Source organism: Panthera tigris, chromosome C1 (genome assembly GCF_018350195.1).
Source record: "Panthera tigris isolate Pti1 chromosome C1, P.tigris_Pti1_mat1.1, whole genome shotgun sequence".
NCBI classification, from domain to species: Eukaryota; Metazoa; Chordata; class Mammalia; order Carnivora; family Felidae; genus Panthera; species Panthera tigris.
In genome coordinates this window covers 219,603,056-219,631,020 of record NC_056667.1, presented here as the reverse complement: position 1 = coordinate 219,631,020, position 27,965 = coordinate 219,603,056, and the positions used below count along the sequence as shown (strand labels likewise).

Below are 27,965 nucleotides of genomic sequence, written 5' to 3'. Positions count from 1 at the left end.
CGGCTACCAGAGCCCCACCCCGAGGATCTTTCCGTGGCATCGTGAGCCCAGGAAATGCTCTCATCACAGCACCTAGACCTCCAGGAGAAATCAAGACACGGACAACAAAGTGTTTTCTACTGAAACGGTTATTATTTGCCATTAAGAATTGCAAACTACGCTACGAGGAATGAACATTTTCTTCAGTAAGCCTTTTTCAAAACACACGAAACAAAGCTCCCCGTGGGTCAGGCCATCGCCCCCGCCCCCGGTTCGTACCGACGGCAGGGCTGCGGCAGCGCCCCGCGCCCCCAGCCCGCGGCAGCGGCGGCACATGTGTGGTCCAGAGGGTTGCAGCCAGCCCTCCCGGCTCCCCCGGCTCTACCTCACGGATGGGGCGCAGGACAGACGGCCCACACGAGCAGGGACACGGAGCCCTGGCGACACGTCCTGGCAAGCCCCGGCGGGCCCGGCGCAGTCTGGGCCCGGAACACGGGGGCTGAAGGCTGCAGCTGCTGACGTTAGAGCCGAGAAGGGTCCGGAGACGTCTCCAACCGGTGCAGAAGGATGGGGCGCCAGTCTCGCACCATCAAGCCTTAGGCTTTACCCTCTGGCCCCAAACCACCTAAAACCTCACCACGAGGCAGCCCCGAGAAGGACAGGGAGCCGGAGGAAGGGCCTGGGGGCCCCAGGGCAGCCCCCTCCCCACCCCCTGACCCAGACTCGACCCAGGGGAAGCCGGCGACGGGAAAGCAGCAGCACGGCGGCGGGGTGGGGGGGGGTGGGGGGGGGGGGAACGCGTCTTCGACGCCAGGACCCACAGAGGAGACGTGAGGAAGGCACGCCCCACTCGGGCATGACCTGCAGCTCCGAGGCGTGTCCCTGTCCTAGCGAGTCACATGCACGGTGACATCTTTGGATTTCCACCACGCCCACCACTCTGCTGCTTTTCCTCCCAAACCAAGGAGAAGCCTTGCCTTGACTCTTCCGGCCCGGTTTCCCCCCGAGGTAGCCCTTGAGAAAGCACGGTGGCGGGGCGGAGGCCGCGGAGCAGGCAGGGGCCGAGGCTGAGTCCACAGGCGTCCCGCCACACACGCCTGCCCTGCGGGTCTTCTGAAGCGGACAGGACAGAAATTCACGTCCTTGTGACTTCAAACAGGATTTTAATTCCAAAGCAAACCCAGAACCGAGCGCCCAGGAGGAAGCAAGGCAGAGGCGACGCGCCAGCGCGGGGCCGGCAGTGTGGCAGGGAGAGCTCTCGCGAGTGTGACGGGCCCTGCTCTCGGGGGCTCCCAGCCCGGCCGCGCTGGGTTTCCCTCGGTGGCTCCCGGCTTGCGCCTTGTCGCCCAGACAGACCCTCTGGGCCCGAGCAGCAGCAGGGCTCACGGGGGGGCTCCGTGTGAGGGCAGAGGCGGCACGGGGCGCGGGCGCTCAGCGGACGGGCAGGCTGGATGGATGAAATGCGGCGGCACCAAGCGCCCCAGGGCGGGTCTGGGCTCTCGAAGGTGCCCCCAGTGAGGGCCAGTGGAAACCGTCCCCCAGCTCCGGGATTTTCAAAGAGACAGGATTTCGAAGTCTTCATCTTCTGAGTCAAAGAATCTTTCCAGTCGCTCTACGTCAGAAGAATCTAGGAGAAACGAGCCAACGCCTCATCAGGTGCCTGGTGTGGGACACCTGGGGCGCCGGGACGAAGCGACCGGTGCCTGTGTGCGCACCGCCCGCCGCACCCTGCCTCTGGCCTGTTTGCCCTCGGTGCAGCAGGAGCCCAGAGGACACCGGGCCGCTGCGGGTCTCGGCCGGCCCGGAGCCTCAACCAGGGGAGGGCGGGCCAGAGAGTCCCTGAGGCTCATCTGAGGAGAACACGCTTCTCGTTGGAGCAGAGAGAGAGGCTAGGGGCTGGGTGGGCAGGGATAACGTCCTGGGGTTGGGGGGGGGTGCAGCACTCCCTTCTGGGTTCTGCCAGACAGTGGACTCCGTCATCAGCCTCCAGGATCTTCTCAGAGGGACAAGGACACGAGCCCCGTCATCGTCACGGAGACAGACGGCTTCAGGAACCGGATGTGCTCCCGGCCTTCCTGCCGAGGCCGGGTTTTCGGTACGCCGCAGGCTGACTGACGTCGGAGACGCGGAGGGCCTGGGTGAGGGAGGCGGCCTGGGCCTAGAGCCCGTGAGCAGCAGGAAACGGGCGTCCAGCTGCGGCCTGCCGTCCCAGAGCTGGCGCCCGTGCCGTCTCGGAGACGTAGCGCGTCCCGGCTCTGACGGAACCCAGGGGCCGCGTGAGCACCCCCGGTCACTGCGCGTGAGGCGAGGGACAGCCCGCTCGGGGCAGGGGACGGGCTGCCGGGCAGCACCCCTGGTCCCACACACACCACAAGCGGTCACATCTGGGGTCATACAAATCTTAAAGGCCAAAGGCAACCGGAGAAGCAGAGAGACGGGGACAGAACGTCACACAGACCACAGGACGGCGCACCTGACACGTGGCCCCGCGGCCCCCCACACTCACCTAAGGACAGGTTCAGGACGTCGGGGCAGGCCAGGTGGGAAGGCTGCTGTTCCACCAGCTCGAACATGGGCAGGGCGCCCCCGAGCAGCGACAGCTGTCAGCAGACACGGCCGGCCGTCAGACACGGCCCCAGCGCCCCCGCTCACCAGGCAGAGGGAACTGGGGACAAGAAAGGGGCGGCAGCCTCCGCGCAAGAGGCTCTCGACCCTCTGCTGAGGCAGGTGCTGCCGCCCCTCGGGCATCCACGTGTCATCAGGTCTCCGGCCACACGGGGGGCGGCAAGCGTGAGGCAGGCGAGCAGCCTCGGGGGCAAATCCCACTTACCGCCTCCCTTCACCGACACGACAGCGGCGAGCCAGAAACCGAGGCGCACGAGCAAGGTCCGAGGCCGACGCCACAGCCACGACCACGCGAGGGCCACGGCACGCTGCGAGGCGGGACCCCAAACCGGAGACGGCCTTCCCCCCCTGCCCCGCAGGCGGGGGACCCGCTACCCACCTTTCTGACGCGCTGGCACCAGTCGTCAAAGTCCTCCTCGGTCTGACAGAAAAACCCCTGCAAGAGAAACGACGGTGAGCAGCACGCGGCAAGGCGCGAGAGCAGGGCCCCCTCAGACGCCGTGTGGACCGCGAAGTGGCGTCCGCCCTCCTCTGGAGGCTCTGCCCCAACTGACCAGACACAGAGGCCGTGCACATTTTAACGGCCTGGCCGGCAGCAAAGGCCCCTGGGACCCACCACGTGCGGCCCAGGTGGGCCTCCCCCGCCCAGCGGCACCTCGACGCGGGGAGCCCTGGGTCCCACGGAGTCAGCGAGGACGGCGCACTGTTACGGCCACGTGCACAGAGCGCCAACCCTGCTGACGAGTTACGAGAAACTCCAGGCGCCGGCAGAATCACAGGTTTTTACCACGAACAGGAGCACGGGCAGCACCCTGCAGGGAAACGGTCTAGTTTCTCCTAAGGAGCCCACGCGCAGCACCCTTCCTATCAGGCGAGGACGCGGCGTCCACGGAGCTGGCTGTCCAGGTGGCTCGGGGTACCGAGCACTTCGCGCAGCTGCGTACTTCGCGCCAGCCAGACGGGAACTCGACCCTCCACGCCCCAGCCACGTCCCGCCACCCTCAGGCATCCTCCCCGGGGCCACCAACCTCAGGACATGACACAAGACCCACAGACCCTGCGTCCAGATGTCTGTCTCAGGACCGATCTGCCTCATCTGTGACTCAATCACTCCCCAAGGGACATCATTACTTGCAGGCATCTTGGGCCTCGTTCCCCATCAAGTACGTTTTGAGGGCACGCAAGTTCAGAGAAATCACCACCCCAGATCCCAGCCTTGGAATCAAGAGAGAAGGAAACTGATTCTTAAGGACGATCTCACAGGCACAGAAGTCAAGAAACTTAAAAGTCAACCCAAAAAGCCCACAGAGGTGGCGCAGGGCAGTGGGCTGGGCAGGCCGCCGCTGCCGCCGCTGTTACGGGGGCTCACTCACTCTCACTGCGCTCTGGCTCACACCGAGGCCGCGAGGGCCGCGCAGGGCCAGGGCCACGCAGGATGACGGCCTCTGGCGGGCGTGAGTAGCTCACGAACATCGTTAACCCTTTCGTGCCCTTTGCATTCTAAACCAACACGTTGGGGAAAAAAAAAAATCACGAGAATCTGAAGCCTTTCGGAAACTTCCATTCTAAAGCAGCGGGACTGAGCACAGGACGACTCAGAACACCACCCCACGTGGCCGGAGAAGGCGGGACGGGGTGGGGGCGCACCACGGCAATGGACGGGTCGAGCTCCCTGACGCCCATCCTGCTCGGAGGGTGCTGGCAGTGGAAGCTCTCGTCCGGGATGAAGCAGCTGTCCGCAAACTCCACCGCGGGCTGCGTCGTGTGCGGATCCAGGTAGATGAGCTCCTCGCCTGCGTCAGGGGACAGAAGTCAGCAGACGGGGCGCGGCCCGGGGTCCCATTTCAGACCCGCTGCACCGAGACCCACCCGGCTGGGTGTGTCAGGCCGGGAGAGCCGGTGGGCCGCAGACGGGGCGGGAACCAGCCCACTGGGGAGGCCGGCACCGGCCAAGAGGGGACACAGACCACCCGCGGGAACGGGACACCCGGCTCGAGCCGACGCCCTGAGGACGCGCAGCCTGCCCCCTCTTCCTCAGCTTCGGGCCCACCTGAGCATCCCGCACACCCGCCACTCACCGACGTAGCCGATGAAGTAATGGGCGCTGTTGGGCTTGCCTCCGATCACGCCCAGGGACTGGGGCATCATGAAGCAGTGCTGCGGGACACAGGGGAGGCGGGGCGGCTCAGCATGCTGTGCGGCAGCACGAGCCACACGACCGCCAGCCTGTGTGTCCGGGGGGCAGCCCCCTTCCCTGCCAGCCCCAGGCCCGAGGGTGGGACGCGGGAAGGAGAGCCGGAAGACGTGGTCCCACAGAGCTTAGCCACGAAGGAATCCGCGGTCGCGTCCGGGGAAGCTCCGTGGGGGCAGTGGGCCTGCGGAAGGGGGACGCGGGCGCAGGGAGGAGGTATGGACCGGGCTCGGTGGCCTGTGCACAGGGCAGAGAGGCGTGGGTGGGGGGCGGGGGAAGCGGTGCCCCGAGGCTGGGTGCTGGCGGAGACCGGAGGCAGGGGGAGCAGAGGCGCCGCGGCCAGCGGAGAGGCGGTCAGGACTGCCGGGAGCGGGGCCAGCGGTCCACAGGGTGCCAGCATGGCCACAACAGCAGGGCTTTAGCAACAAGCGGCATCTCGAGCCCCTGCCGGTGGGCGAGAAGACGCCGGCCCCCACCCACCTTCAGAGTCTCCACGTAGGCCTCGTTGATGTCCGTGAGCCCCAGGCGCAGGGGGATGAGAAGCACCAGGGGTCTCCACGGTGCCAGCCTGTTGCTGACCTCGGCTCCCGCGGGGAAGCCGTTACAGTGCCGGCCGGGATCCGCAGGGAGCGCGGCGGCCCCCGCGCACGGAAGACCGCCCCTGCACAACCTTCCTGAAAGACGGAGACGGGCTTTCAAGGGCCGAACAGGGGCAGGCGGACGGTAACCCAACAAAAACAAGTACACGATCATCTGGTCTTAGGAAAAGGGGATAAAGAGCCAAGGGCTTAAACACAATTCAAACTTGGAAAATACGACGATTAATCCTGCCACCCACAGAGAAAAAACCAGAATCAAACGTTTCCTATGCGTGTCCAATATACAGTCGTTACCGTGAAGTAAAGTGTCCCGTGAAACCGTACAAGCAAACACAGCAGTGCGCCCGGCGACGACACGGCTCCGTGGAGGCACGGGGCCCCTCAGCAACGAGATGCTTTCCCTCCCTCATGAACGCTGCTATCTGCCGTCTACACCTGCTGGTGATCCCTAAGCGACGTGCTAACAAGGGGGCTGGCTGGTCGTGTGGACGGGGATGCTCCAGCAGCACCCGGCCCGTGGTTTCCGAACACCTTTCCCCACTACACGGAACCAGGGCTCCTCAGGGAAACCACCGACCCCAGGCCTGGGGCAGAGAGAGTGCAAGATGAGCCTGGATCTAGTTAACGCCCAAGTGGAGGGCTGGACAACGATGACGACAGAGCACGTCAGCAAACAGCACGAACCTGAAGGGGTGTCCACGCACCATACTTGGAACGATGAGTAAGGACCAGAACGTGTAACGCATAACCCGCTGAATAAAAAGAGAATCCACAAGCCCAGTGACGCACAAAGTTTCCAAGTCGAAATGAGGAGAAAGGGGCACCTGGGTGGCTCAGTTAAGTGAGGAGAAGGCAGGCAGAGAGGGCTCTTCTCGAGAAGGCCAGCCAGTGAGCCGGCCGGGGAACGTGGAGGAAGGACGGTTACAGAGCCACCGTTCCAGGCAAAGATCCTCAGAGCACACTCTGCATCACCCTCAGATCTCAGCGATCGCAGAGGCAGAGACGCGGCCAAGCAGGTGCCCTGAGGAAGCACCGCTGCCGGGCAGAACCTCCACGGCGGCTCTACCGGTGGCCCCCGGGGTCTGCTCGTGGGCAAGTGAGCAGATCCGAGTGCGAGGAAGCAAATACACTGAGTGTGGGGCGCTGTACCAAACCGGCCCGGGTTCTTCGAGAGGTCAGTGCTATGAAAACCCAGGAAAATAAACCAAGGGGGCAAACCGTCAGATCAGAGGAGACCGCGAGGCCCCCGGACCACAGGCCAGGGCTGCGGAGCGGCGGGAAAGTGGGTGTGCCAGAGCACCCCGACTGGGGATGCAGGAGGGAGGCTGATGGCTGAACGAACCCGGGATTGGAATTTCCCAAAATGCGTAGTTGGGGCGTCGGGTGGCTCAGTCGGTTAAGCGTCCGATTCTTGACTTCGGCTCAGGTCATGATCCCAGGGACTCTGCACTGAACGCGGAGGGAGCCTGCTTGGGATTTTTTCCCTCCCCCTCCGCCCCTCCCCTGCTGGTGCTCATGCTGTCTCTTACTTTAAAAATACATACTTGGAAAATGAAAGAACGGGTGAGGAAGGGATTCAACTTTTCATCTCTGGCTAACCCTTGTTTAATATTGCGATTTATTGTAAGAAACACGTATTTGGTTTTCTAGCAGAGCTCCTAAAACCCTTTAATTTTCCTAAGTGACGAGGCCCACACAGGTGTCTTTCGTTGCACGAATGAGGTGACTTCCCCAAAGCTTCTACGGGTGGGCCGGAACTTCCAGTCCCACACCTGACCTCTGGGGAGAGGGGCTGGGGCGGAATCGATCCCCAACGGCCAATGATTCCATCAGCCGTGCCTGTGTAACAAAGCCTGTGTAGAGACCCAAAAGGACCGGGTTCGGTGAGCTTCTGGGTGGGTGAGCACGTGGAGACTCGGGCAGAGTGGTGCTCCCGGAGAGGGCACGGAGGCTCCACACCCCTTCCAGCCGGCTGTTCCTGAGCTGCGTCCCTTCCAACACTCTGGGAATCTACTGAGTTCTGAGAGACGCTCAAGCAAGTTAACCGAACCCGAAGAAGGGGTGGTCAGAACCCCCCATCTACAGCTCAGCAGCACAGGCCACAAGCTGGTCTTGGCGCTGGGGTCTGAAGGAGGGGCATCGCCTTGTGGAACCGAGCCCTCGGCCCGCAGGGTCTGACGCTGCCTCAGCGCAGTGTCCAACTAGGTTACAACGTAGCATAGTTACACCCAGCTGGTGTCACAGAACTGCTTGGTGTGGGGGGCGCAAGCCCACGTAACAGAACTGATGTCAGAATCTTACCATCTAATTTCTGAAAGCAGATTTCTGGGCTTTTCCCATTTTCTTTTTTTAATATTTATTTTACAGAGACTGCAAGTGAGGGAGTGGCAGAGAGAGAGAGAGAGAGAGAGAGAGAGAGAGGGAGAGAGAGAGGGAGAGAGAGGACAGAAGATCTGGCAGGCTCTGCGCTCACAGCACTGAGTTCAACGTGGGGCTCGAACTCGTGAACCTTGAGATCGTGACCTGAGCCAAAGTCAGGTCATGACGAAACAGAGCCACCCACATGCCCCTTCCCATTTTCTCTTGATAAAGTTACCTGGTGATGTTATTACTATTTTGAAAAAGCCAGCTCCAGAATTTATTAGTTCTACAATTCCTTCTTTTAAATCATTAATCAATTGGTCTTTATTAATACCACTCTTCCTGGATTTCTTCAGCTAGTTTTGTTGTTCTTTCCCTAGCTTCTTGAGTATATGCTCGCTTCGTGTGTTTCCACTTTTTAGTATCTGGCAAGCAGGCCTGCGGATACAGGCTCTTCTGAGTTCAGGGTACATCAGATTCTGATACGCAGTCTGTAAACTTCACTTCTTTTGATCCAAAAGCTAAGGCCGGTTTCAAATTTCTAGGTAGTCTCCGTTAGTTTATACACATGGACACTTCAAAAAGGTATGTTCCGTGGCCAGAATCTAGAATTTAATGTGTATCCGCTAACCCCTCTTATGGTGTGATCGGGCCGCTCCGTGACTCCATGTTCCGTATATTCAACCTGTCACCTAGTCTGTTTACCGTCCTGTGACACTTTCCTGGTTCACTGCATCTTCATCACTAGCACAGAATCTCACGTGGATGGGCTCAAGAAAGGACGGGAGCAGGGCCTGTCACTGCTGCACTCTGGGGACCCACCAAGGCTGCACGTGGGCCCAAACACTGCGAACGTCCTGCTGTTAACGAACAACGGGTTTTCATTTGTACCAGGCACCCACTGGTAATTCCGTCGTGCTGCTCTAACATCCTTATCATGTAAAAGCCCCGTGTTTCCATCAGTGACAACAGCTGAACGCTGCCTGTGCCCCCAGCTCACAAGCCGGGCCACTGCCTCGGAATGCTGACCTGTCTCCGCCGGCATCTCCTGTGGCAGAAGGGAGACAGCCAGGCCAGTAGGATCACCTTTCTTCAAAGGCAGCTTATTCTCATCGTCATTTGGGTGCTTATAAAAGTGTCTCTTTATCTCTGCAGCTTGGAAGTGTCACCAGGAACACGCATATCTGAACAACTCTTGGTTAAAAAGTCGGAGGTCTCCAGTCCTACAGATAACACCTGCTCTGGAGCGGGGAAGCTTTCCTCCCGTTCCTCACAGTCACCTGTCCTTGCCTCCCGAAAATTCTATCCACAGCCACCTCTGCTTTATCTCGGCCACCAGGGTCTTTCCGCCACATGCTTTCTCCGGCGTGCTCGAGTTTAGTTTTCCTTCATTCGTGCGCAACACCAGATTGTCTTTGTCAATCTGTAATTCCCCAGATCCAGTGACTTCCCACTGTCTGCTTGTTCACGAGGGTCTAAACCCACTGACGGCAAGTGCTGGCAGGGGCAGAGGCTGCTCTGAGTGTCCTGGCCGGCCCCCCAAGGAGGGTGGGCAGGTGGGTGGGAACATCCCAACCAGCAAGGCCTCCCCTCGCCCAGCACACTTCCCCTGAAGAGGAGGGAAGGTGGGAAGCCCGTGCTTTCCCTGGGGAGGGGCTCTGGGGGTGCTTCCGGCTGACCCTGCACACCCGGGGTGCTTCCGGCTGACCCTGCACACCCGGGGTGCTTCCGGCTGACCCTGCACACCCGGGGTGCTTCCGGCTGACCCTGCACACCCGGGGTGCTTCCGGCTGACCCTGCACACCCGGGGTGCTTCCGGCTGACCCTGCACACCCGGGGTGCTTCCGGCTGACCCTGCACACCCGGGGTGCTTCCGGCTGACCCTGCACACCCGGGGTGCTTCCGGCTGACCCTGCACACCCGGGGTGCTTCCGGCTGACCACTCCCGAAGCGGCTCTGAAAACTAGGTCGGCCCTTGCTCGGCCACTGCTGGTTCCCCACCACTTGCTTTGCTGAATCAGAGCTTTCCCTCCTGCGCCCGCGACCTCAGCCCCCGTGACTACAAAGAGGCTGCCCTCAGGCCTTTGCAGCAGCCCACGGGGCCTCCCCTGGGGCTCCTAAAACCAAAAGCATTAGCACAGCCACTGGGAAGCACCTCCGTCTACTCCACGCACCCCTCACCCCTCAGGTCTCTGCACTTCTCCAACCCCAGTGTCCTTGCAGGTTGGGTTCTGATGCTGTCCTTCCTCAGTCGTCCCCGTGACCAGCATACAGCGCTTGTGACTCAGGAGGGGAGGACCACGGGGCCCTGATCACGGCCGGGCGGCCACACTCACCCCGCTTAGGAACCCTCCCCAGAACAGACCCATGTCGTCCTCGGACAAACCCCGGATCTGCACCTCGTCTCCAGCAGCGCTGCCGCGGGCGACCTGAGACCCCGAGAGCTGGGAGCCAGCGTCCAGCCACGTGGCTGAGTCTCCTCCAGGCGCCGGCCAGCACCCTCCCCACCGAGGAATGGAGGTTCCGGACAGCAGCCCGTCCCTCAGCCCTCCTGGCACCGCACCAGGGAGCCAGCCTCGCTCGTCTGAGGGCAGGTTGGGAGGCTGACTGGGTAGACCCCGAGGTAAGCGGTTCCCCCAACAACGGGGCCAAAAAAACCCTGATGTGTATTGGGAAGTGAGCAGACAACAGACGGTTGTGACGCTTCACTGACAGAAGAGGCTGCTGTTGACGCCTGTAAGGACCGCTCTCCAAAACGAGACACACACTGGGAGGGGCCGTCTACACGCCAACAGGAACCATTTCCGAGTGAGAAAATCAAGTGTCGTTTCCCTCATTCTCTGTACGTTTCCATAGTTTCCAACGTGTCACAAACATTTCTAGAAACAGAATGCGAGGAGAAGGCAGAGGGAAAAGATACATGTCCTTCTGTGGGGGCCCTGGTCGGCCAGCCCTCAGGGGACACAGGGTCGGTGAGCTGGGAGGGCGGGCCGGGCAGAGAACCGCTGCCTGCTGGAGGCCCGACCCTGGCTCCCCGGACACCTCATGGACGCTGTCCCCCGGCTGAAGAGGGGAAGGGCCGGTCGGCAGCGGGGAGCAGCGGTGCCTCGGGCCCAGGTGCGCTTGTGGCGGGGGCCCCCCACCCGCCGTCACAGCACAAGACTTCCTCCCGCAGAGCAGCTGGCTCACAAGGCTCTTTCTTATGTGACAATCTTCAACAAGACCGGAGGGAGGGAGGGAGGGAGGGAGGGAGGGCTGGGGGTGGGGAAAAGGCATTCCCGAGGGAAAAACCAAGACGTTCGAAAGAGTTTTGTCGGCTTGGTAGCACAAGAGAACGTCAACTCCAAATTCAAAACTCACTCTCTAGAGGCTATCTGCCAGATGGAGCCGTTTTCCTCCTGGACTACCACTTCAGCATGCCTGGATGCCTCCAGGTTTCCCGTGGATCCTTCCAGAGGGAGGGACAGAGCTATGCTCCCCTTTCCTGCCGCACGCTGGCCCGAGAGGGCGCAGCGGAAAGCCATTCCTGCCTTTCCTTGCGGCGCACGGATGCCCGCGAGGGGCTGACCCAGCACGCCGGAACACTTCACTTGCAACGAGGACACAAAACAGCACGGGGCACCGAGGGCCCCAACCCAGCGCTACAGAGAACCCAGGCCCTCCCCCGAGCCTGGTGTGCGCGTGAAGAGAACAAGGGGTCCCCCGGCCTGCGCGCGGGGCGCCGACCCGCACGCCGGGGGGGGGGGCCGCCCAGCGTGGGCCGGGGAGCCGCCCCCGAGGCCCGCCGGCCACAGCCCCGCACGCCCGTTCACTTACTGATGTCCTCCATCACCACCGTGTTGTCCATCGCTACGTGGACTGCCAAGGCGCTCCACGTGTCGAAGACAGCAAGCTTCCTGACGGAAAAGGGGAGAACACACCAGTAAGCCTTCACGATCAAAGACATCCCACTTGTGCGGGGCAGGTGAAGGAAAGAGCGTCAAATGCTCTAGCGGTTTCTGCGGATGAGAAAGAGGACGACCGAGATGGTCAGCGCCACAGGCGGGACGAAGGCCGAGGCTGCGGCCCGCCTGTTCCCACCTGGGCCCCGCGCACCCTCCGTCACCCGCAGCCTCCACCTGCGGACACAGTCCCCGCGCCAGAGCCCCGCGCGGCATCGCCTCCGGCCCCAGCTGCACGCGGAAAGAACTGGGGCGCGAGCCCCGCCTCAGGCACCGGGGGTGTGGCCGACCCAGGCGGGCCCAGCCCCCCGCTTCTCCCAGCACCTGCACACGCAGCTCCAAAGGTGCCGGACTGACCAGCACTCGGGTCCTCCCACAGACATCTGGTCTCACAACCGCGAACAGCAGCGGAAAAGAAGCGAGGCCAAAGACAAGATTCTGAAGAAACCCAGAGAGCAACCGAAGGTGCAGCGGGAAGGCGGGCGAGCGCACCCTGGGTGCTGGGTGACGGGGCGGGGCCGCCCAGGTGACAGGGAGGACCTGGTGTGTCTGGGGCCGCACGCGGAAGGCACGGGGCAGCCACACAGAGCCGCTCCCGACGGGAGGCCAGAGTGGAGGCCGGGGGGGGGCGCGTGCAACACGCCGCTGGCGGCCTCCCTCTCACGTCTGCCGAGGGCCAGGTGCGGGCCCGAGACCCACGGACGCACAAGACACAGAGCAGCCCCTCGTGAGGCTGACGTTCCGAAGAAGCGTGTGGGCAGCAGGCGCCGTGGAGAAGCACGGAGCAGCAGCGGGGGCGCTTCCAGGGCAGGTGCAGAGCGCCTGGGAGCGAGCACAGGGTGGGCAGAGGAGGCAGGGCCCCGCGTGGGCCCACCGCTTGCCCCGGACTCGGCTGGGAAGCCCCAGGACGGTTCCGAGCAGAGAAGGGGCAGTTGGTCAACTTGCACTTTGTGAAAGCGTCACCTGCTGCTATTTCCACAGAGACTCGAGGATGACAGAGAGAAAAGGAAGACCAAGGAGGAGGCAAAGGACGGGGCTTGGGCCAGGGTAAGGACAGGGAAGCGGTGACCCCTGGTTGGAGTCTGGACACACTGGGGCGGGGTGTGCCGAGAAAGAGTCTGGCGGGATCTCAGTTGTGGGCCTGAGTTCTGGAAGGACAGCACTTGCCGTTCCCTGTAGAGGAACAGGCTGGGGAGGGGGGGCAGGGGGGCCGGCCTTGGGTTCTGGCTGTTAGGTTGACCTGCCCCCCAGACACCTAAGGGGTGACGCTGAGGAAGCATGTGGACCCGGGCCTGGAGGCTGGGCACGTGGCTCTAGGAGCCGGCTGCGTGCACCCAGCAGCTGAGGCCGGTGCTGACAGGGAGAGAGCGGCCGAGGGCCCAGGCCGGCCCTGCGGTGCTCCCGGATGGGGCGAAGCGGCCGCAACGGAGGCATCGACAGGGACCAGAGAGCATGACCGTGCGGCCCGGGGTTTCCAAGAGAGAACACCTGCATCGAGGGCCACCTGCTGGACAGCGGAGTAAACAGAGGACCCAAACCTGGCCTTCAGATGTGACCGCTAGACTGACAGCAACCTCGAAGGAGCTCTTCAGAGCAGCAGCGGGGACGCGGAGAGAGGGAACAGCTGAGACAGGGAGAGTCCACACGCAGAGCCCGCGGACAGACCCCGTGTCCAGACACGCAGAGCACGTGGAGAGCACCCACGCAAACCAGCACACCGCACAGACCGCACACACGGGCCACGCAGAGAACGCCCGCAAACCACGCACACCACACAGACAGCACACCGCACTCACGCGGACCACGTGCACCGCGGACCACGAAGACAGACCGTACGCACGGAGCACACCAGCAGAGTCACGTGCAGACCACACACACCGACCGCACAAACAGGCCAGGCACACGGGCCACACAGACCGACCGCGCGCGCGCACCATGCAGGGAGACTGACCGTCCGCAGACTAGGCTCCCGAGGCACGCGGGGCTGGGCCCAGGGCCCTTGAGGGCATGTGGTGGGGGCTGAGCAAATGGGGGGCTGGGGAAGAACACAGATGGCGGGCGGGCTCGGGGCTCAGCTAGGAGGCGGACGTGCGAGAGAAGGCAGCACCTGGGTTCCTCCAACCCAGGAAACGCGACCAGGGCAGCCGGGCGGAGCTGGCAGCCCGTCGCCGCAACGAGGAGGAGCGGGCTTGGGGCCGAGGGACAAGGGCCGGTTCAGACCCGCGGAGCGAGGAGCCTGGCAAGAGCCCGGGGGGTGGGCAGCACGTGCACGAGTCAGGACGTGGAGGGAAAGCCGCAGCCGCAGACACGGGGCCCCAGGAAGGGGCAGAGCCCCACGGTGCCCACGCCATACTGCCGTCGCTCCAGATCAGCGTCAACCTCCCAGACCCTCAGAAAGCGCCAGTGGGTGGTCCGGGTGACACACACGGGCCCCACCCAAAGCGCGCCATCTGGGTGAAGACGTTCATTTATCGGGAAACAGAAATTCCACGCAGGAGACCACTTGGTGCAGCCGCCCGTGAGGGGAAGAGGGGAAGATCCCCCCACGGCCCTCAGCAAGCGAGACTCAGCGGAGTCTCGCGCTCCACTACGCCCCAGGACTCGGGAGGGACAGAGCTTGGCACGTACTTGAGCACCTGGGCGACCGTGTTGGGCCCGTACCACTGGCCGATGGACTTGCCCTCGCCGACTCCCATTTGTGCTGCAGGAAACAAGACGGGATGAGTGACGGGCACCGCAGCCCGCAGCCCTCACCCCCCACCCCCCACCTCCCCACCTCCCCACCCTCCCGAAGCGGCTCCACAGGAAGCCCGCACGGGCGCTCCCACCCCGGCCTCCAGCGGGCCCTCCCCACGCACACCGGGACGCTTCCTCCCGAGAGGCGCGGAGGCCACGCCAGGGCCGCCCTTCACTACGAGCCAGGACCCCAGCCCCTCGGCGAGGAGCAGGAGGGCCGGGCCACTCAGAGCTCTGCCTCTCCCCTGCCCCGCGGGAGAACACGAATCGACACAAGGAGCGCTCGGACCCCGCGACGGGCGCAGAGCGGGACGGGCCCTCGGGGGCAGGGTCCGGCTTTCACAGCCCCGCCGGTTGCGGGCCGGAGCGACCTACATACAGCCTCACGCCTCGCACACCCCACAGCAGAGCGGCTCTCGGGGGACCCCGCACATCCGCAGCCTCCCACCTATCTGGTGAATGGAGTAGTGACTGTCCTTTCTGTCGATGAAGGCGTTGAGCACGCTGAAGTAGCTGTCCGGCTGCCTCTTCCGCTGCGTCCACCGCCAATCTACCGGAGACACGCGGAGGTCAGCGGTACCCAAACAGCAGACAGAGGCCTTTATGCTTCTAGAACACCCAAGCCACAGAGGATACCCTTCCCTGAACCTTCCTGACGTTAACAAATTCTCCAAGCTTCCAAACACGTATGAGCTAACCCACCGGAACAAATCCACGCAGAAGACAGACGTGGTTTCAGTGACTTTGTAAAGAGTTTTTGAAAGACAAACGCTCATCAGTATCCTTCACGGTCACTTTTTCGAGCTGACGAAACCCAGGGGGTCACCACTCAAGAAAACCCTGAACCCCAATCTCTGCTCCACCAGTGATCACTCTGGGTGACCTCACCCCACAGTCCCCTTTGCTGAGAACGCTGCCGTCCCTGCGCCATGACTCACCTCGGCCTAAATGCCGGCACACCAGGGCCTGGGCAAAGATCATCTGTCCACACCGCAGCATACAGCCCCAGCCTGTGTCCGAGGTGGGGCCGGTCCCCCCTGGCAGGGCAGACAGACAGACAGGCCTCGCTGTCAGAGGGCCCGGCGGGCCAGGAGGCCACGGGCGGGAGGCCCGGACGCCACCTCAGCTGCACCCCAGGTGACAGGCCATTTAGAGCCTGCTCACGCCAAGGGCACATTTAGCGGGCAGTGACGCACCCCGCCATCCTCTCAAGATGGGTGAAATATGTGAACAAGTCAGTCGCAGAGAATTAAGAGTGTGTGGAAAACATGAAAAGACAGGAAGCCTCGTGAGTATCTAGGAAACCTGAAGCTGAAGCAGGAGCCATTTTCCAAGCCCCAGAAGGGCAGAGACGCAGGTGCGGCGAGAGCGGACAGGGGCGCGTCGGCCGCAGGGCAGGAGCAGAACCGGGGGGTCAGCAACAACCCCGTGCCCCGGCAGCGGGCCCGCCCCGGGGCACAGAGGGTGTGGCCACCAGGCAGCGCAGCTCTGCGTGCCCTCTGGGATGGGCCCTGGCACGCCAGGAGACACCTGTACGTCCACAGGCAGGAACTGGAGGAGCAGAGATGCCAGGGTCGCCCCAGCTGGCTCCACTGTCCCCGCCCAGGTCACCTCAGAGCCTCGGACGGACAGCGCTTCCCACGAAGCCTCTCGGGCTTTCAGAGCGCAGCGCCCCACACAAACTAATCCTCTCCGCGTAGCCAGGGCAGGAAAGAGACCACGGTGGCCCTCACAGGCAGGCCGCGTCCTTCTCGATGACTTCACCAAACCGCACAAGGCTCCTCTCAGCCTGTCCTTCTGTGCCCAGACCGCAGACCCGCAGGACAGCGGGGTCCTGCCAGCACCGCCAGGCACCCCCACCCCGCCTCAATCCCAGGGCACAGCCGACAGGGCTCATCAGACAGTGGTGTGTGGTGGCACGGGCCTCGGGTCCGCACTCTGCAACGCTCCCCGACAGGCACCATGGCTCGGCCACACACACCTCATTCCAGGGACGCAGGAAACCGCGTCTGGGTGAGGGGCCTGAGACCAGCCACCCGTTGGCCTTCTGGTGCCCCACCACCTCCAGTGTCGGGTTCTCCAAACAGCAAAGGCCAGCCCGAGCCCCGGTGCCCAACCTCTGTCCACCCCCAGGGTCCCGACGACAAAGGGTCACTCTCAGTGGGACGTACGCTCGTGCTACGTATGTAGGCACGTACGTATGCACGCCGCCCCTCAGCTCTCCCACGGCTAAGTGTGGAACGCATCGGAAAAGGTGACGGGGGCGGGGGTGAGGGGGGCGCCTGGGTGGCTCAGTTGGTAAAACGGCGGACTTTGGCTCAGGTCATGAGGTCATGGTTCATGGGACTGAGCCCCGTGCTGGGCTCTGCGCTGACAGAATGGAGCCTGCTTGGGATATTCTCTCTCTCCCTCCCTCCCTCCCTCCCTCTCTCTCTCTCTCAAAATAAATAAACTTCAAAAAAAATTTAAAAAGTGACGGATACAGGGCAATGGCTTCCACACATGCTGGCCCCAAAGCAGGAAGCGAACTGTCACCACCACGGCCCGGGGACAACACTCAGACACACAAACTAGATCCTCCTGGATTGACATGCTGTGTGCTACGGTAACACACCAATTCGTGTCCCCTTCTGTTCTGCATTTTTAAATGTCGGTTGTGTCTCATTATCCTGATCTCAGGTCCCAGGAAGAAACCTTGACTTGCACACTGATAATCCCTGCCCTCCGAAGAATCAGGAGTCCTGGGTTTGGCCCCTGACTCTGCCACACCAGGGGCGAGCCCTCAGCTGGCTTATATTTAGTTCAGGTTGCTACAACAATTAAAACGAAGTGGACAAGGGGCGCCTGGGTGGCTCAGTCGGTTGAGCGGCCGACTTCGGCTCAGGTCATGATCTCGCGGTCCGTGGGTTCGAGCCCCACGTCGGGCTCTGTGCTGACAGTTCAGAGCCTGGAGCCTGTTTCAGATTCTGAGTCTCCCTCTCTCTGACCCTCCCCTGTTCATGCTCTGTCTCTCCCTATCTCAAAAATAAATAAAACATTTAAAAAAAAAAAAACCAAAAAACCAAAAAAAAAAAAACCGAAGTGACAAATAACTAGCATCCTGAAGTTAACTGTCAAGTTTCCCTCCTCATACGACGTACGTATCGTCACAGGTTGTAACAGACAGAGTACTTACCAATGGCTGGGAAGTTTTTCCTGTATGTAAACCAAAGTCTGGACGCCACGTCGGACAAGATCTCATCCTTTTCTAGGGATTATTTAAAAGAAGAAAACACAGCCTTAACTTGGTAGATCACGTGTCACAGAAACTTAGCAGGTAACTATTATTACCACAAAACGCTTTTTGTAGACTGAGCCCCGTGAGCACAGCAGGCCTCACCACGGCTAATACCTGTGGAAATGCTGTATTTTCTACCCAGTATCCACACAGGCTCTGAGGTCTCCGGGAAATCTTCAAATTCGGCAAATCGAAGAGTGTCGTAGGTCAGAGTAGCTATTGAAACCAAACACACAGTGATCCCATTTTTATGATTTCAGAGAACAGCATCAGAGACTATCTCTAGCATTTCTGTATAAAGAGCTAGGTGGAATTCTGCATCTCCGCAGGGTTGTGCCAGCTATCTGCCCCCTCCCACCCCCTCCCCGCCGAGCCTCACCTTCTGGCAGACACGTAGGTGAGGCCCACTGGGCCAGGCCCAGGGCAGGGAAGAACTTAATTCTTTTTTTCTTGTAAGAGTTTTTTGTCTTTGTTTTTTTTGTTTGTTTTTCCAAGAGAGAGACACGGAGAGTGAGAGAGACAGAGGGGGAGAGAGAATCCCAAGCAGGCTACACATTCAGCGTGGAGCCCAATGCTGGGCTTGGTCCCGTGCTGAGGCCATGACCTGAGCCAAAATCTAGACTCAGGCGCCCCATTAAGTACTTGTTTTAAATTTAAACCTACGGGACAAAAGTAGCCCTGGCATCTCAGCGCGCAGGGGGGCCTGCAGACTGAACAGACGGTGGAGTAAACGTCCCCTAGGAGCATGTGTCCAGATGCCGTGGGGGAAGGCAGGCACTTCAGGGGCAAGAAAACAAGCTCCTGGACGACGAAGCCAGATGCAGAGGGCGGGACACAGACTCCCAGAAACAGACCCAGAGGCCCCTGCGAGCTGTTTCCACTTCGCCGACGCTCTGAGAACAAGGCCACCGGCTCCCGCCTGCTAAGGAGGTTGCCGTGTGTGGAGCTGGCAAGTCCCGAGCACCACTTAATACTGTGTTGCTTCGACTAAGAACCTAGAGAGGCCCAGGGTCCCTCTCTGTCCTTGGACCCGGCTGAGGAAACCCCGTGCACACAGTCTGCAGACCCGGCCGAGCACACACGGACACCCGCGAGGCAAGGTGCACAGTAGGTCCCGGGCCCCCCAACTCTGTGGCTGCTCCTCACGGAACAAAAATGCACAGCTCTCATCTGCTAGCTCCCAAGCCTCAGTGGCACCTAGTCCCTTGTACCCTTCACCTGTAGCTTCCCCAAAATCTTTGGAAAATCTATCATAATAGTTTCTCCCACATCTGAATTTACTTTTTGACAACAGCCCCACCTTTTGGTAACAACGATATATTGATTTTTAAAACCCCAAGACAAAAATATTATAACAAATCATCTGCAGCTTCACACCCAGCGGTGAATCTCCTTCCAGAAGGCTACGTGTGGACCCACACACGGAACTACACCACACCCGTGATTTCCTCCTCTCTGTCCTGGACAACGACGCGGTCAGGCCACACAGACACAGAGCTCCAGCAAATGTCCACCGGTCTCACGGTGTCCCGCTGCACAGATGTCCATGCCCTGAGCGCTCAAGCGCCCGGTTTCCTGCGTGAACGTCCCAGCCTATCGGTCCGTGCTGTGTGCAATCCCCTGGGGGTGTCGGGGGTGTGGCGCTGGCAGTGGGGGTTCAAATCCCAGCTCAGGCACTCACAGCTTCTCAGTTCTTTGGGCTCCTTGACCTCCTGGTGTAGAAATTTCCTTACCCGTAATATGGGGGGGTAGGGGGGAAAGTAACAGGATGCTCTCGCAGTGCGACTGCAACGTGTCCGTGAAATCCTCCCCGCGAGGCGCTCACACAGAAGCTGGCAGACTGAAGGGCTCCGAGGTCAGCTGGCATCATTAATATCGAGGACGAGGACGCAGACCTGAGGCTCAAAGGCGCGCAGCTGTACTCCCCCCACGAGGCGAGGCCGCGCCGGAGGCGCGCTAATGCCCGTCGCGGGGCTGGCCACCAGTGCTCCGCCCACAGAGACATCCACAGCAACAGAAGACCCCGTGCTGGCTACTTAAAGAATCCCCTGGCTGTCAGGAACCCAGACCCAGCCCTGCCTTTTTTTCCCACCCCAAATCAGATGGCATCAGAACAGTCTTGCGCTTCCAGAGAAGCCTCGCCGCCCAGAGCGCCTGAGCAGGACGCAGGCACCAGGGCGTCACTCGCTGGGCTTCGGGCACATGCAGGGGCCCTGCTCGGTGCGTGTGACTTGCCCACGCTTCCACCATGAGGAAGAGCCCCAGCCCAAGGCTACCTCCCCCTCCTTTGTTAGGGACGATTCTGGTCTCTGCACACAACTGCAAACGCTACGCTGGAACGGACTCGAGTTCCACCTTCTCACGGGGCTGTAAACACCGCGATGCCTGTTACCTCTCTCTCCATCATCAGGACCTCTGGGCCGTAACCCACGCGGACACTCAGCTATTCTCAAGGGGAAAGGAGGCAAACAACTTGTCTGGGCTCAAGTGACACCACCACAGGACCACACTCTCATCCTGCTCTACGAACGTCTGAGGTCCTCCTACGGCCGCAGCCGTCAAACTAGGGGTGAAGGGGTCTCTTACGACCCTGAGGGCTACCGAGTACCCCGGGCGGCATCTCCCCCGTGCACCGCGTCAGGGGTGCGGCACACGTCAAAGGGCCACCGCTCCGTGTGAAAGCTGGGGCCCCTCTGAAGTTGAGAGGTTTTCATCAGTGAGGTGGCAAAACGCAAAGCAGGTGTATTTCTTAGGTTTACTAGTGAAGTTTATAGGCAACCACGCCAACTTCAGAGGGAAAGGAGTAAGAGGCGTCCCTTTAACACCGGTCACCAAATTTCATACCAGAGCTAACAAAATTATGGGTTGCGTGCCCTCAGATCCTTTACTGCCCCAGCCAAAAGCAAGCAAGGAGCCAGACACTTGAAGGGAATGAACTACACCAGGGAGTGACCCCAGCTCTTGCCAGATCAGCAGGAGCCTTGAAGCGAGGGCACACGTTACCTGCGGGTCCCCAGAGAGTGCTGCCGTGCCCCTGTTCCCCATGTCCCCTCACGCCACTGTTTCTCCTGCTCCTGCCCCTCCAATGACCGCCCCGGGGGGGTGCAAGTCACATCCCATCCGCCTCTGGAACCAGCTGCAGACACACTGCCCCCAGCGCACCGCGGCGTCCTCAGACAAGGACCATGGTCGCCTCCTGGTCCTGGGGGACACTGCCTGTCGAACACACTCCCCGCCGTGTGGAACCAGAAGGCTCACCCTCACTTGGTGGTGACCTTTCTCTGCCTTGGTCCTCTCATCGGTACAACGGGGACGGTGTGAGGAGGAAACCTGAAAGGCTCTGTGCCACAAGGGGCGACAGGAAGCGAGGTTCAGGGTGGGTCCCCTGAGAGCGACCGAGTCGGCCACGCTGGCAATGCCACAGCCAGGAACGAGAAGCCCCCACGCTCTGTAACTGAGTTGCGGCCCCCAGGGCCATGTGAGCAGGAAGCTGGCCTGGAACGCAACCCGCAGGAGCACGAAACTGCATCTAAGGCCCAAACCTCCCTCATACACGCAGGGCCGTGCTCAGAGCGCAGACGCCAGCCACTGCGACGAGTCCCATGGACCTGCGGCAATTCAGCCCAGGAACGCAACCGAAGGACCCCTCGTCCCCGTGCGGCCACCAGAGTCCTGCCCGGCAATCCCCCCGCCCCGGAGGACGGGACCCGCCTGGTGTCCCCACAGCCCGGCACCCTCACGGCGCCTGGACCACACCAGCAAGCTCCTGGCCCTTCCAGATTGTACTCTCCAACAAAGACAATGTTTTCCTAAATGCATGCACGTCCGAAGTTCAACTTTGTAGCTGCCGGGATATTTGGTTCTGGGCACAGAGAGCCCACCTGCTGGCTGCAGGATGCACGCCCGGGTCCCCTGACCACGGAGTGAGGACACAGCCACTGGCTCTGCCCAGGGGTGTGGGGACACAGGCTGGTGCAAGGTCCCAGCAACATGTGCGGCACGCAGCCGTGGTTTTCAGCACCCCCTCTTCCTCTCTTTCATATCCTCTTGGGCCTCACATTTCATGGGATGGAACTAAATCTCCCTTCCCCTCAGAGAACACTTTTGCCGTTCGTGTTAATTTGGCCAAAACACGTATTAATGACCCTGCAGAACGGAAAATGTTACAGGTGACCCGTTCAGAAAACAGTTCAATAGACAAACCAGCACTTTCCTCCTTTAAAACTCAGCTCGCAACGCCTGAACAAAGTGGCCAACACGGGAGGCCACTCGTCCACCAACTCTGCTCACATCGGCCGGCGGCCTCTGCCTCCTTCCCAGAGAGGCTGCGGCAAATTGATGAGCCCTTTATCTAATTTCATCACCATCCCGTGTGATCTCAATCCTGTGTGAAGCAGTTCACATACCTTCCACGTTAAAAAGGGTCAAATCCCGAAAAGAACGCCAGTCTCCCGACTCCCAGGAAATGACTAACCCCCACTAAGGTGACGCGCAGGACGAGAAGGGCTGACAGGTGCCATTTGCCGTGAGAAAGGGGCTCCTTCAGAGGCACTTGCGTTCAGTTGGTCACCTGGGTCCCAGACACTTGATTTTCCACATTTTCCTCCCTGATCACATCCGGAAGAAGGAACAGAAAACCCTTTAATAGCATGCTAATTCCATCAGGAAAGAAATGTTCTGATTTATGTTATTAATTTGACAGAAAAATAGGGAACTGTGCTCAACGAATGTCACCAATTTCTCTCCACTTAGTACCAATCACACTGTAACCCAACCAGGGAGAAATACAAAATACACGCACCACTAGCTCTTTTCAAGCTTATTGTAAAGCATCACGTTTCAAAGACATTTCCCCAAAATATCCACAGCTTCTGAGAGATCATGTTTTATAAACAAAATCAAAAGAAGCGTTCTCCCTTTCCTTTAAAAATGTTTATGCTAAGGAGCACCTGGGTGGCTCAGCCCCGACTTCCGCTCAGGTCATGATCTCACGGTTCGTGAGTTTGAGTCCCACATCAGGCTCTGTGCTGACAGCTCGGAGCCTGGAGCTGCTTCGGATTCTGTGTCTCCCTCTCTCTCTGCTCCTCCCCTGCTTGTGCTCTGCCTCTCCATCTCTCTCAAAATCTCTTAAAAATAAACATTAAAAAAAAAAATGTTTACACTTAAATCTTTTTAATTTAAAAAAATTTTTTTTTAACATTTTATTTATTTTTGAGACAGAGAGAGACAGAGCATGAACGGGGGAGGGTCAGAGAGAGAGGGAGACACAGAATCGGAAGCAGGCTCCAGGCTCTGAGCCATCAGCCCAGAGCCCGACGCGGGGCTCAAACCCACGGACCGCGAGATCGTGACCCGAGCCGAAGTCGGACACTTAACCGACTGAGCCACCCAGGCGCCCCGTTTAATTTTTAATTTTAGACACAGAGAGAGTGAGAAAGCAGAGGAGGGCAGAGAGAGGGAGACAGTCTCAAGCAGACTCCACACTGTTACCACATACCCTGATATGGGGCTCAAACCCATGAACTGTAAGATCACGACCTGAGCCCAAACCAAGAGTCGGATGCTCGACCGACTGAGCCACCCAGGCACCCCAGAAAATGTCTGTTTAAAATAGCAGGTTTGCAAGTAATTACTTTCTAAAATCCCTAATAGTTTACATGAAGATGTTGGCGGTTCAATTCTGAATAGAAGGAAGAGACAGGAAAAGTACCCGGAACGTTAGTGACCCCAAGAACTAGAAAATAACGCGCTCATGAGCACACCCGACAGAAGGCCACTCTGAACCCTGCTGCCCCACAGGGATCAGCAGCCCCTCTCGCCGTTTACACCTTCGTGTTACAACAGGCCAGCTTTACGCGGCAAACTCTCCAAACCGAAGTCCTTACAGTGCAGAGTGGGGAAGTGTCACAGATTGAAGCTCTGCTTCAATTACCAGCCACGCACCAGACACAGCGCGAAGGCCTGCGCGCACAAGGTGCCGGCTCTGTCCTCAGGGGACGGGCGGTGCAGCTCTCTAACCGCTGGCACCGGTCAGTTCCCTGAACCCAGAGCGTGTCTTGACACAAGTGCTGGGGGCTCAGGGGAGAACACAACGGGCCCGAAGCCAGCCTGCCGCCTTCTGGACCCTTATGCCCCGGCCGGCAGCCCTGGGCACCCCTCCTAGGCCCCTTCTTCTTCCTCCTCTTCAGACCATCAGCGACTCCTCCAAAGTGGCTTCCCACACACTTGAACCTCTAGTCCAGGCCGGGGACCCAAACCTCCCCGGACGTTGCAAAGCAGATGTCGAACAATAGTCAACACGTACGAAGCCAAACTCCCAACAGCTTCCCCACCGGCACCACTCCCAAGGTCCTCCCCGGCAGTTTCTCAGCTCAGGCCACAAACCTCAGCCCCACCTTCGACTCCTTCCTCTCGTCCCCTCCTACCACCCCATCACCTCCAACCCACAGACAGTCCTGTTGTCTCAAGCCTCCAACACATCCAGAATTTGACCCAACTAAGTAAGGTCCGCTGGGCTTCCTTGCAACAGGCTCCCAACCAGAGTGTCCCTACTGGAGCCTCCCTACCGGCCTCCTGGCTTCTGCCCTTGCCCCTCTCAGCACGAGCAGCACTCCCGGACGGAAGAGCCAGAGTGAGTGTGTGCAACACATTTCCCATCACGGTACTCCTCCACTCAAAACCTCCCAAAGAGTCACCAACTTGCTTAGAATAAACAGCCCAGTCCTGTGCCTGGGCCCAATTCGTCTCTCTGCCTTCAGCTCCTAAGCTCTCATCCCACCTGCTGCACCCCGGCCACACTGGGCCACCTGCCCTTCCTCCTACGCTGCTTTTGGGTCTCAGTTAAAACTTACCTCTGTCTGCAGAGACACCCTGCCCATGACTCCAACCCTCCTGGCCCACATCCCGCTCCCACGTGAGCCGCATGGCTTTTGTCTATTCTGTTCACTTCACTAGCCAGGGCCTAGAACAATGCCCAACACAAACCTCTCACTCAACAATAAATGTAGTTTATCAAATGGATCACTGTAAAAACAGAACCACCAGGAATTGCGTAAGATTTGGTCAAAGAAGGCAGAATCCGTAAGGACTCCAGGGATCAGGGGAGGCTGGATCGTTAATCATCCCTAAAAGGATGCACAACATCACGTCAGGAAAAAAACCCTCCACTGCAGCTTACAGACACCACACGTACTTTTATCAGCATCACCAGAGGCCCTCAAGTGCGAACACCTTCTGGTACTTTGAAACAGCTTTGGTGTTTTCCCTGGAGACGACTTCAGGGAACCACCATGTGGCTACCCCTAACTTTAACCTGCTGATGTTCACGTGCACGGCAATACAACCAGCATTAAGCCATGTTTTCCCCCTTAACCAACTCTCCCATGTCAAAGGTCTACAGTTTCTGAGCAGGGCTAACTTCAAGAAAGTGGATAAATAATTCTATTCCTTTCTCCACCCTGTGCCCCCTGCCCCCAGCAAACAGTAAAACACTCTCTGACACTTCTTTTTAAAACAAACCTCACAAAAAATAACCTCTTTAACCTGCTCTTTTGGGAATCTGGGCAACAGTCTCCACCACAACTTAACGCGTTTATTATTTTTTTTAAATGTTTTTATTTATTCTTGAGACAGAGAGAGAGAGCGTGCGCGCGCGCGCGCGAGCGAGGGAGGGGCAGAGAGAGGAAGACACACAATCCAAAGCAGGCTCCAGGCTCCGAGCTGTCAGCACAGAAGCACAGAGCCTGACACGGGGCTCGAATCCACAACCCTGAGATCATGACCTGAGCTGAAGTCACAGGCTTAACTGACTGAGCCTCCCCAGCACATTTAAAGGACAAGATGCTACAAATCATTGAAATACTGGCCATATACGTTTGCATTCATTTCCAAACTGAGATTTCAGTAAGTTTTTGTTGCCATTGCCAGAAGAAAGACACAGCAGACAATGCCATCCAGGATGACAGGTGGGATGAAACCAGGTGGGGGAGGGGAGCGGTGCTTGAAGGCCAATCACTCCCTATAATGAACGAAAAGGCTAAGACTGCCCTGGAAATGCTTTCAAGGCTACTGAACAAAGACCCAAAATAGCTTGCCAGCAAAAATGAAGGGACGGTCTCTCCTCTGAACAGAAGCACGATGAGACAGACCAAAACACCACATATGCGGATATTCGCACACGTACGTGTACACACGGATAATACACACACCCTCCCGCTCGGCCACATACTTTGCATTAGGACCCCAAGAAGTTAAGTTATGATGAGATGAATTCAGGTGCTCTCTTCAACCACGGAAAGGAAGCTGGCATGATCTACTGGTCACTGAATTTAAAAAAGAAGAAGAAGAAAAAGAAGAAGAAGCGCGTGCCGTGAGTATGTTCCTGGCCTCCAGAGAGTTCAAGAGTCTCCTCCACTTCTTAATTCCCGGGGCATGGGGAGCGGGTGGGGGAAGACAAGGCATTCTCCGGCCGCAGTTTCTAGAGCCAGCTCCGCCCGACCCCCAGCAAGCGCCCGACACCGAGGCGCTGTCCCGTCTCGGACGCCACGCCGCCCCTTCTCGTCCGAGCTGGCCTTGGGCCTGTCGCCGGGCGCGACCGAGAAGGCGCCGAGACACGCAAACACCCGCTGTCACATCCGCGCCGGCCTTCCCACGGACGCCGTCCCCGCCCCGCTCCGCCTGAAGGCCAGCTCCGCCCCGAGGCCCCGCGCCCAGCCCTCACGCCCGCCGAGGCCGGGCGACACCCCGGCGGCCGAGGGGCCAGGAGAGCGCCGCCCGCGGGTAGCCCAGCGCCCGCTCGGGCCCTCACCTGCGTCCATCTTCCCTCTCCGGCCGCCGACTGAGAGCGGCGTCGCTCCGACGGTTCCGCAGCGCGACGCGACGGGCCGCTGCCGGGGCCAATCCGGGCCTAGCGGGAGCGGGCGGGGCCGGAAGTGAGCGTGGAAGCGCACGTCCGCCATCTTGGCGTACGGCGGGGCCCAAAGCCGAGGGCTGGGCCCGCGCGCTCGGCTCCCTGGCGGCCTGCACCGTTCGCTCCGGGGACCTCGGCAGCGACCCGTTGGGCTAGCGGAAGCAGACGCGGGCGGGCGGCGGGACCTCGGGGTGGGGGGGCGCGTCAGCCCGCCGTGCGCCCGGGCCGCCGGCGCGGCCATCTTGCCGTACGGACCGGCCGGCGCGCCATGCCGCCGTACGGGGCCACCGGCCCGGGGCGCCCCCGCCCACCCTCGACGCCTGGAGCCTCGGGCTGCGCCCCGCCTGGTGCTGGGGAACCCTGGCACGCCGAGGCCCGGCCTGGGGGCCGGGCGGCCGGGCGGCCGGGCGCGCGCCGCCATCTTGCCGTACGGGAGCCGCGGGGGCCGGCTCCCACGTCCCGCAGCCGTGTCGCCGCGCGCCCTCCCCTCGGGGCGGTCCCGCTCGCGGCGCGGCGAGGCGAGGGCCGGAGCCTGGCGGCGGCGCGGCGGCCTGAGGCCCGAGATGGTGATCTGCTGCGCGGCCGCGAACTGCTCCAACCGGCAGGGCAAGGGGGAGAAGCGCGCCGTCTCCTTCCACAGGTAACGGGGCCCCGCCCGCCACCGCCCGGCCGGCCGCCCGCGCGGCCCGGCCGGCCACGCCCCCGCCCGGCCCGGCCCGGCCCGGCCCGGCACCGCGGGGAAACTGAGGCCGCGCGTGCCGGCCCGAGGCGGGCGGCCCTCGCTGCGCCGGGCCTCGGGGCCGGTCCCGCGAGTGAGTCAGCGCGGGGCGCTGTGTGACCTTGGCCCGGGCCGCCGTCTCTGGGCCGGGCGTCTCGGGCCACCGCGGCCACCCCGGCGCCCACCGGCGGCCGCTCTGCGGCCACCGGCCTTCCGCCCTTCCGCCACCGGGCACCTACCCCACGCCGACGTGGAGGCCACCCGGCGCCCACCTTACGGCCGCCACCACCCTCTCTCACCTCCGCCCCGCGGCCACCCTGCGCTCCATTGATTCGGGCTGGCCCCGCCGGTTTCCAGACAGTGTGTGCTGGAGACGCTCTTAGCTTAGTTGTCCTCTTGCGTTTGCTGTGACTTTTGTGCTCTTTCGATCGCGAGGGAGCCTGCCTTGAGTCGAGTGATCAGGACCGGGGCCGAGCAGATGCAAGTTGTGCCTCGAGGACTGACACGCGCTGCCACACGCTCTGCCAGCAGCAGGGTCCCGGAGGTGGCGCCGAGAGGTGGCCCTGCCGCTCTCAGGTGCGTCCCTGGACAGTCGTGCTGGCTGCATCCTGCGCACCAGCAGGGCGAGGC

At 60.7% G+C, this 27,965-nt stretch overlaps 3 protein-coding genes across 9 annotated transcripts in view; 2 read left to right on the top strand and 1 right to left on the bottom strand.

Moving 5' to 3' along the window:
• Positions 1-110: 110 nt before the first annotated feature.
• ATG4B (autophagy related 4B cysteine peptidase) lies at positions 111-27,711 on the bottom strand. 4 transcript variants are annotated; one of them, XM_042995947.1, is made up of 14 exons: positions 26,516-26,557; positions 25,937-26,030; positions 17,824-17,925; positions 17,608-17,679; positions 15,371-15,469; positions 14,881-14,982; positions 14,325-14,397; positions 11,572-11,651; positions 5,276-5,469; positions 4,683-4,761; positions 4,252-4,397; positions 2,984-3,040; positions 2,486-2,579; positions 111-1,606 (listed from the first exon to the last, which is right to left on the bottom strand). In XM_042995947.1, exons 2-14 carry the CDS (start codon positions 25,941-25,943, stop codon positions 1,533-1,535), a joined length of 1,179 nt encoding a protein of 392 aa, XP_042851881.1. In that variant the 5' UTR covers positions 25,944-26,030; positions 26,516-26,557; the 3' UTR covers positions 111-1,532. The 4 variants fall into 4 exon arrangements, with proteins under 4 accessions (XP_042851881.1, XP_042851882.1, XP_042851879.1 ...); XM_042995948.1 differs by lacking the exons at positions 25,937-26,030; positions 26,516-26,557 and adding an exon at positions 27,635-27,711; XM_042995945.1 differs by lacking the exon at positions 25,937-26,030 and having other exon boundaries at positions 26,516-27,105.
• Positions 11,561-13,727, top strand: LOC122241090. 3 transcript variants are annotated; one of them, XR_006221055.1, is made up of 3 exons: positions 11,561-12,507; positions 12,678-12,743; positions 13,057-13,727. XR_006221055.1 is itself a non-coding variant. In XM_042995950.1 (3 exons), the coding sequence occupies exons 1-3, from the start codon at positions 11,760-11,762 to the stop codon at positions 13,150-13,152; spliced, it is 564 nt and encodes a 187-aa protein (XP_042851884.1). In that variant the 5' UTR covers positions 11,561-11,759; the 3' UTR covers positions 13,153-13,727. The 3 variants fall into 3 exon arrangements, 2 of the variants coding, with proteins under 2 accessions (XP_042851884.1, XP_042851883.1); XM_042995950.1 differs by having other exon boundaries at positions 11,561-12,161; XM_042995949.1 differs by lacking the exon at positions 13,057-13,727 and having other exon boundaries at positions 12,678-12,812.
• THAP4 (THAP domain containing 4) overlaps positions 27,095-27,965 on the top strand; it is a 40,799-nt gene continuing 39,928 nt past the window's right edge. The window contains exon 1 of one of the 2 annotated variants that reach the window (XM_042995941.1): positions 27,095-27,257. In XM_042995941.1, the coding sequence (XP_042851875.1) occupies positions 27,181-27,257 (77 nt within the window). In that variant the 5' untranslated portion in view covers positions 27,095-27,180. Of the gene's footprint in view, positions 27,258-27,622; positions 27,912-27,965 lie in introns of those variants that run through there. The other variant, XM_042995940.1, reaches the window with a different exon arrangement.